General features: G+C 46.9%; 1 protein-coding gene across 8 annotated transcripts in view; it reads right to left on the reverse strand.

The window, feature by feature from the left end:
• The window catches only part of VPS13D (vacuolar protein sorting 13 homolog D), a 257,455-nt gene that overhangs the window by 153,715 nt on the left and 94,720 nt on the right, over positions 1-9,020 (reverse strand). For 6 of the 8 annotated variants that reach the window (XM_049618063.1, XM_049618059.1, XM_049618061.1 and 3 more), the window contains 3 exons: positions 7,698-7,820; positions 1,511-1,616; positions 369-521 (listed from right to left, as the gene is read on the reverse strand). In XM_049618063.1, the coding sequence (XP_049474020.1) occupies positions 369-521; positions 1,511-1,616; positions 7,698-7,820 (382 nt within the window). Of the gene's footprint in view, positions 1-368; positions 522-1,510; positions 1,617-5,253; positions 5,329-7,697; positions 7,821-9,020 lie in introns of all 8 variants that reach the window. The other 2 variants (XM_049618068.1, XM_049618062.1) reach the window with 2 other exon arrangements.

Raw genomic sequence — 9,020 nt, forward strand, 5'->3', positions numbered from 1 at the left:
TAGGGGCACCTGGGTGGCTCAGTCGCTTAAGTGTCCGACTCTTGACTTTGGCTCAGATCATGATCTCACAGTTCGTGAGTTCGAGCCCCCACGTTGGGCTCTGTGCTGACAGCTGGCAGCCTGCTTGGGATTCTCTGTCTCCCTCTCTCTCTGCCCTTACCCCACTCTCGCACACACACACACATGCTCTCTCTCTCTCTCTCTCAAAATAAATATTTTAAAACATCATCATCATAATAAAAAGAGATAAAACATTAAAATCATTAATAAAGGCAAGTGAAAACGTAAAACATTAGAGACTATCTTTTATAATATACAGATATATACAGTCTATTTGGTGGGGAGGAAGAGAACACACAACGCTTTACCTGTGTCTTAGCTTTCCTCTTGCCTCAAATTCAAAGGGAATCTCTTCACCCGTGAGGACTTCCCGCCATTCGCTGACATTGTGAGCATCATCAAGAAACGTTCCATTCCCTTCTGGAATGAGCCCTGGACTCCCACTGTGGGACAGTGCAGCCCTGGAACCAAAGCAGACAACGCCAGCTTGTCCCTCTTTCTCTCTCGACTCCCTCTCACCAGAGCTTGGTGCTGGGGGCAGAAACCCTCCGGGCACTCGATCTACATAAGAAGGCCATACAGCCTGGCTACCAGGATAAACTAAAAGGTCAGTAACTACAGTTATCTTTGTGACCATCACGGCTTCTGTGAAGCTTTAGAAACAGCTGAAAGCTATCACTGCACAGCCACTTACCTCCAGCAACAGAGCCCAGTACACAGGGAGATGTGTAAACTCAGTCATGAGTTTTAAAGGGAGTTTTTAAGTGACTATCTGGAATGGAACAGACCTAAACTGCTTCTAAAAAACAAACATCTCCTCTGAAGCATGATCATACTTAGTGGAGGCGGGAGAAACGTGGCTTCGAGTCAGCAGATTCTGTTACTTATTTCACGCACCTCATTCCCTAAATTGGAAAGATCAGCGTCTGTTTGGAGGGTTGAGCCAAGGTCTACATAGGCAGAAAGCTGGTAGAGAACACTGTCACTCCGCCCAGGTAACCTCTTTGTTCTCCAAACTCCACCCGCTTCCATCTGGGGTGAATTGCTATAAGTCTAGAAAAGAATTCTTGGTGGGAGTTTAATATGGGGAGTGTTTTCAAAGCCATCTTGGAAGAAAAATGCAGGCTGTTTGGTTTAATAACCACATACAGCTTCTTTTCAAAGGGGGTGGGGGTGGAGACTGAGAAAAGATGGGGTGACTTCTCCCTCCCACCTTCATACTCACATCCCTAACCTGCTGGACTTCTACCTTAAACGTAATGGGCATCAGGGCCGGGATCGTAATCTGGGTATTTCAGACTCAGGACCTACTTCTCTGGCCACAGATTCCACCTCCCTCACAAAATCCCAGCAAGACAGCGAGTCACTGACTCAAACACAATCCCCAGGGCTTCAAGAAGGAGCCCACCTTGCTCTGCTGGGCCGGCACACAGGAGCAGGTGTTCCTTACCTGGTGGGTGTGGTGGTCAGGGTGGCAAACCACAAAGTGCAGCCTGTGTGATTCCTCAGAGCAAAAGGGACAAAGGGCTGCCGGCGCTTCGGGGTTTTCACCTCTGCTGTGGGCAAACGGAAGAGGCCGTTAGCATACCCCTCCTCCATCTGCGCAGCAGAGACCCCCGCCCACAGCCGCACACAGGGCCCCTAACCGTCTCGCGTGCGAAGGGGCCGACGGCGGCTGCGGCAACAGACGCAGAGCCACCACGGGTGTGTCGACAGGACTCTCGGGGTCTCCGCGTCCTCTGCTGCCTGCTACGTGGCGACCGTCCCCCTACGACTGGCTGTGACGAGGGACTGCTCCCAGCTCCCAGGCCTCCCACAACTCTTGTGGGCCTGCATTCAGGAGAAGGTGCCCGGCCCTACCCAGACGATAGCAAGACACGGCACACATCCTTGTTCAAACGTTGTCCAAAACGCCCGCGCTTTAACAAAGACGCCCTTCCTAGAGCAGCTACACTTCAGTCATATTATGCACATTATAGCAAAATAAAAACATCTTTTCTATTCTCTTACATTCATATTTTCCCCCCTCCCTCCCTGGAAGATCAGAAATCTACTATCCCAAAACTTTTTACATGAGATTTTTAGTTGTCGTTGTTGTTTTTTAAACATAATATGTATAGCACCATCTGCCGTGGGCACTACGGGGACTACAAAAGGAGCACAAACTATGATTTCTTTTCACAGAACAGCTTCCTGTCAAGGACACTGGAAAGAAATGGTGATCAATCACAAAACCGTAAGTAACCAAATCCCAGAGCCCTGACTAGAAACACTGGAAGGAAACAGAGAAGTGGGAGACCGTGCGGCCAGGAGTGGCTGTCCAGCGCCCAGCGTGCCTGGAGACCCTTCTGCGGCACCGCTGCCCTGCCGTGCGGTCTGGCCTGGACCGGCGGGTCGGGAGGATGGGCACGGCTCTGCTCACCCAGGGCCCACGTCTCCTCTGCCGGTGGCCCTGGGAAAGTGGGAGGGGGCGGCAGGAACCGCAGAGGCAGGGGCCCTGTGCTCACACTGCCCATGAGGCCAGCTTTAAAGCAGAGAAAGAGCCCAAGAAGGACCCAGACCCAAATGGTCTGCAGCTGCGGAAAATGACATCTAGGAGTGACTGCAACTGCCCACGGACAACACGAGAGCAAAATTAGATTCATCTTCCAGGACCACATGCTTCCGGCCAGCAAAACAAGAAGGAAACCTGCAATGGGCCGTGCCTTCTCCCACTGCTAGGCTAAGGCCTGGGCTGGGATCGTGGAAGTCAAGAATTGCTGCTGCCTTTTAAAAAATAGTCGCTTGCTTTTCTTCCCCTTTGTGCCTTCTAAAGTTTTCAGAAGTTAGTTACTAGAAACGCTGCAAAAAAAAAAAAAAAAAAAGCAATTACAAGCTAAGGCAAGTTCTATTTCCGAAAGGACAGTGGCTCAGGGGAGTGAGTGTAAGAAACGGTTGGTCCAATGAGAGTGGTCTGCAAGGCGTCCCCACAATTCTGTAGTTAGTCTTTAGAGATGCCCCACCTACTTGCAGTGATCATCTCCTTGAATATCTCCTAGATGACCACCCAGAATATACCCATTTCTCGTGCTCTCATACCAATGGCCTCACTTAATTCACAAGGTTGGCTTTAAAAAAAAAAAAAAAGTTCATCGAGTACAAAATTAAGGAACAGCCATGAGGCTAGTGACCAGGGCAGAGGGGGGAGTAAAGATTTAAGAGCTGTCTGCAGGGGCACACAGCCCTTACTGTGGCACCTTGAGAGGCACCAGGCGTGCAGGGAGACGGCTGCTTTATGACAGCAGATAAAGGACCCAGGAGGAAAAGAAGCCAGATGTGCCTTCATAGCCTACTGTGAGCCAGACTGTAAGTTTCCATTTGCAAATTAGATTAAAAAAGAACAGCTGGCAAATGGCTTTGATCACACTGTCACACTGAAAGAAGTGCTAGGACTCCACGTCCAGAGAGTCGCAAGCGCACCGCTCTGGAATGAAACAGCCTGGGGAGGCGCACTGCTTAGGGCCCCAAGCTTCTTGCGTGGATTACACACAAAAGCACAGGCTTCAGCAGCCCGCTTCTCTGAGAATAAAAATACACGGAGTGCTCACAAATCCAAACCCAACAGCAGGGGACAATCTGACATCTCCTGCACTACGGCCCAAATCAGCTGTGAACCTGCCTTTGGCACGACACAAGAGAACAAAACTCCCAAGTCCACCCAAGAGAGAATAGCATATTCCCTTGTGGCCCCAGAAAATCTGCCTCTAGTCTAGTGACCAGACCTGGTTTCTTCACAGGCCAAGAGAACCCGAAGCTCCTCACGTCCAACTTGGGCTTCGTGGGGCTGAGGAAAGTTCTAGCCTGCTAGACTTGTTTCACAGAGCAACGTGGCCCTTATAAACGTGCTTTATAAGCATCCAGTCTATCAGAAAGGACCTGGCTTGTAAATCAGAAGAAACAGATTAAAGTCCCAGGTCTGCTCCTAGCTAGTCATGTGGATAAAGGCAAATTTCTCAGGCTCTCTCAGCCTCCATGTCCTCATCAGCTACAGGGAATAAGGTTTTGCTTAGCCTGAGAGATTAAATAACAGAGGTAGAAAGGCTTAGAGTATAAATCCATCAATAAGTGAAGATTCAATCACGGGTTTCCTTTGTGAATCCTCTCCCTAAACATCCATCTGCACAAAACCCTGGCAGAAAAAAACCCACTGCACTGCCCCCGTGTATGAATATTCCTGATCTGAACAGAGGAAGCTCTAATGGTCTTTTTTACAAAATACATCACGACCCGGCAGGATCTGGGGTCAGCCAAGTACATACATAAACCATAAACTGCCCTCCTTCAAACTAGTGAAGAAGTGAACATCGTGGGATTCCAAATCCTTGAGGTTTATGGTCTCCTCTATCATATTTACTCATTAGTCAAATTCTCAAGAAAGCTTAAATAAAGGGTCAGAGACAGAAATAAAGAACATTTTATTTTCTATCTCTGAAGCACTCAATTTATAGCTAAAGAAATCAGTTTGTTTCTAAGCAAATATTTACCGGGAAATTTTTTCTTAGCTCAATTGCTGACCAGGATAGCTCCTAGTCCCCAGACCCCCTGGCATTGCCCTAAGAATAAACACTCACTGACGGGCGCCTGCATGGCTCAGTGGGCTAGGCATCCGACTTGGGCTCAGGTCAGGCTCTCGGGGTTCGTGGGTTCAAGCCCCGCGTCGGGCTCTGTGCTGCCGGCTCGGAGCCTGGAGCCTGCTTCGGATCCCGTGTCTCCCTCTCTGTGCCCCTCCCCCACTCACGCTCTGTCTCTTCTCTCAAAAGTAAATAAAACATGTAAAAAATTGTAAAAAAAGAATAAACGTTCGCTGGGTATTCTATAAACAAAGCGCTGCCTGATGGAGGGCGGCTTTCCTCCATTTACTTGCTTTTCGAAGTAAGAAATCACCTCTGGCGCTGGGTATTTCTGCACCGCCGCGCAGCGGACACCGCGGAGCTGAGGGCTGGGGCAGATGGACGACGCAGCGTTAAGAGTCAGCACCGCACCTGCTTCTGATAGGTCACCGTACTCCTCCGTGGGAAGCGCTCTTCCCTGCTACTAAAGCACAGCATTCCCAACTGGGGATGTCCCACTTGGCTCCCATTCACAGAAAATTGATGTACAAGGCAGTTCTTCAAACAGGAAAAGAAAGCAAGCCCTCGCTTGGCTATACTGTACCTCTAGCATAGATCTGGTGCTCTAGGTTAGTCAGACTGGCTGTACTCCTAGTTCTAAGGTAGACAAGGGGGAGGCCTGGTGGACAGGAGAGACAAAGTTAGAGGGTAAGAATAAATACAGTGAATAAGAAGACTCACCTCCAAAACGTTAGCACAAAGAGAGCATGTGACAAAAAGCGCAAGCATCATGCAGTTACAGGATCATTCCCTTCAGTGACCGCTAACAGCTAAAAGAGCACTTGACAAAGTGAGCGAGACATTTTCATGCTGGCTTTTACTGTGGACGATGTGTCACAGGAGCACGCCCCTCTTTTTTCTCAACTGGGGAAAGAAAACGTAGTCCACGTTCTCTTTAAACAGAATGAAAAGCCTTTTGAGGATTTCTCACTTAAAGCGTGTATGCTCTTACACGGCATGGAAAAGTCCCCGAGACCAGTCAGGACAGACTTGGGTGCTCCAGTCCACTTTGCAAAGGCAGTAGCAGCAGAAGGCTAATCCCCCACGGGTCTCAAAATTTCAAGGGAAAGAGTCCATCTGTGTTCCGAGTTTAAAGAGTCTCTGCCAAGGAGCTATCTCGTGATATTACTTACATTAGAAATTAAGCATGGAAGCTTTTAGAATATTCACATTTGATATTTCCATAAAATGTCCTTTGAATACAAAACTCATAAACTCATGCCACCCACGTCTACCTGCAGGAATCTCAGCCCTTACTGAACAGAGCCAACAATGATGTCAAAAATGAGGCCACTAGTTTCTCTCCCCTGCTAAAGAGACAGTGAGAAACCAGCAGCTGCGTCAGGTGGGATTTCATATTAAGAATCTCTCTTTCAAGGGCTTGTTCTGAAGCCCGCCCAAAGAAAATGCACAAATTTGGGGGGACTGTGACTAAATGTTCGTGAGCAGGACCCAAGAGATGCGGTCAGGTCAAGAAGGTTCAAGTCTACTGACTTTCAAAACAAATGCCCCATTTTAATTGAGTTGACCTGCTGAAGGAATACAGTCCCATCCGCCATACGTGGTGCTACCCAGGAACCTCCAATAGGAAAGAGGTTTGGAAATGTAGGTATATTCTCTTATGTCTAAATAAAAAGCTGTGCCTTTGTAAGCCTAAGTAACCATAAAGATCTGTAAGTAAATAAAAAGCCAGCTTTAATTTAGCACCGGCATTTTACACAGATAAGGCAGCTTATTAACTATAAAGGAAGAGGAGAAAGTGTTTTTTAAAGAGGTGGGAGGGTGGGGATAATAGAAAGTCCTTCATCAGAATCCTGAAGATCAGGTCTTCCCTGTGTTTACACGGGGTCGGGATTCAAGATCCCCTTGTAGGAGTAACAACTTCAGAAACACTCTCTCTAGGACATACTACATGTTACAAAGATTACTTAGAGTCTTCTGGGGAGACTGTTACATTCTTTGGACATGCAAATTGGGAAGGTTCGAGGAGGAGCCAGAATCGAGGCTGAGGCTATCTGAAAAGCCCTGGCTCCTAAGCAATGACCTTGAGACTCAGAAGCAACAGCCTGGGAATACAGAGAGCAAGCATGGCTAACATTTCCCTGTCCCTCCTTCTAGAAATACAAGGCAGACAGAAAATCCACTTAAACACCCTGAGGAGAGACGAACCAGTTCAAATACTTCATAAACTAAGAAAATCCATCTTCCCGTGACATGTTTGCAGACCAGATGGAATATTTAAGCATTCATGAGCTATGTGAAGCCCGGCCAGGACTCCCCAAAGAAACCACACTGAAAGAGTTGGGGCTGAGTTGAATTTGGAGGACAATGGCTTGTGGAACAACTAAGGACCACGCGGTTGGCCGTCACAATCTCCCCAGCTCTAAGGAAATCAGAGCTTCATGGTGAGGCATTAAATTTAAGGAAAGAAAATATCGTTAACAGAGAACAAACGGACTCCTCTCTTCAAAAGGCTGGGTATTCAATTCTTTTCTTCCTTATGAACAATACAGAGCCCTCCTTTTAACAATTTCTTCCATATGGGATCCTGCCTGCCCTCCCTTCAAGAATATGCCCAAACTCTGTACCTCTAGATTCACAAAACTGTAAAGTTAGTTTTTAAAATCCAGTCCAAAAGTCCCAATCAACTGGAAAGTTTTGCCAAGTGAAACACACTCACTAACGGCTGACCTTGATGCGTTTTCAGGCACGCCAGCTCATATGCAATGTTACCAGAATTTAGAAAATTGTGTATCACAGACCTTTGCTTTCCCACAAAGGTGGAGGAATTAGAGCCCATATCAAAAGTTCAATATGTTGTGCCAGAAAAATGTCTCCTGCAGAGATTAAAACAGAACTAAAGAAGACAGTCAGAGTTTCCTGTAGGTTTTTCCAGAGAAAATGACAATTCTATTTGGATTTCTCAATAAAACATGGCTGCATTGGTCAACAGTGATTTACTCAGACACTGGAAGAGAAAAATCTTACTTTGTCCAAAGCATGGAGGGTCCACTGAAGAGCCCATCCAGTCTTCTGATGTGGTCGAGTCTATTTCCTTGTCCTGTTTACAGTAATCTGCCATCCACGATTCCTTGGTACTTACATACTGGTCTAGAAAGAATTCCCCAAAGATATTAAGTACGGAAATAGAAAAGATCGAGGCTTCAAGTCAAATAATTTCTATTCAGTAAAGCAAGCTTTTGTTGAGCATCTTACTGCATGCTAGGCGCTATGCTAGGTTTTCAGAAAGTCTGTCCCCTGGAAAACATGCTGCACTGGAAGAAATCAACGTTAACCAAACAACCATCACCACAAAGCCGCAATGTGGAAGGAGCTAAAATGAAGTCATAAATACAATTCTATGGGAGCACAGAACAGGGAAGGCTCATTCTGCTTTGGCAGAAGTGGGACAGTACACGCCAAGGTCCACGGGAATCTTCAGAGGTGTGGGGACCTTTGCGCTGGGTCTTGAAGAATGAGCAGAGGTTAGAGTCTACCAGTGGGATTAGGGGTGCAGGGACGTGCCGGGCCAAGAGAAGTCCAAATGCAAAGATTCTAAGACACGAAAGTACACAGCCCTTTTAGGGAACACTGATACTTCGGTGTGACTGTGGCACACCAAACATATTGGCGAAGGGAGATAGCAAAGAAGGCTAGAAAAGGGAGTTAGTTTGGGAAGAGTGTGGTATGTCATGCTAAGGGATGGGGTTTTGAGACATAAAAAACTAGTGAGGAGGCTGCTCAAAACCACCAAACTCGGGAGGCTGAAATCCAGCTGACAATTCTCCAGGAGAACTGTCTTACTGTTTAGAGAAATGTGACAGGAAGGGCAGGTTGACAAAATAATTATGATGCACCACCCCTGGATAAAGACCTTTTCTACTAACTAAGGTATGGTATTTTTTAGAACAAGAGTTATTGGTTTCTGGCTTTCTGGTTTTCAGTTCCAATAGTTGGCTATATAGAAGATTTATTTTAACACTAAGAAGTCACAGTAATATTTCTGGGTTTCAGCATGGTATTAGGAGCAAGGAATTGGAGGTTTAAAAAAAAAAAAAAAAGCTTTGGGGCACCTGGGTGGCTCAGTCGGTTAAGCGTCCGACTTCAGCTCAGGTCACGATCTCACGGTCTGTGAGTCCGTGAGTTCGAGCCCCGCGTCGGGCTCTGGGCTGATGGCTCAGAGCCTGGAGCCTGCTTCCGATTCTGTGTCTCCCTCTCTCTCTACCCCTCCCCTGTTCATGCTCTATCTCTCTCTGTCTCAAAAATAAATAAACGTTAAAAAAAAAAAAAAATTAAAAAAAAAAAAAAAAA

The sequence above is a fragment of the Panthera uncia genome (assembly GCF_023721935.1).
Source record: "Panthera uncia isolate 11264 chromosome C1 unlocalized genomic scaffold, Puncia_PCG_1.0 HiC_scaffold_4, whole genome shotgun sequence".
In the NCBI taxonomy this organism is placed as follows: domain Eukaryota; kingdom Metazoa; phylum Chordata; class Mammalia; order Carnivora; family Felidae; genus Panthera; species Panthera uncia.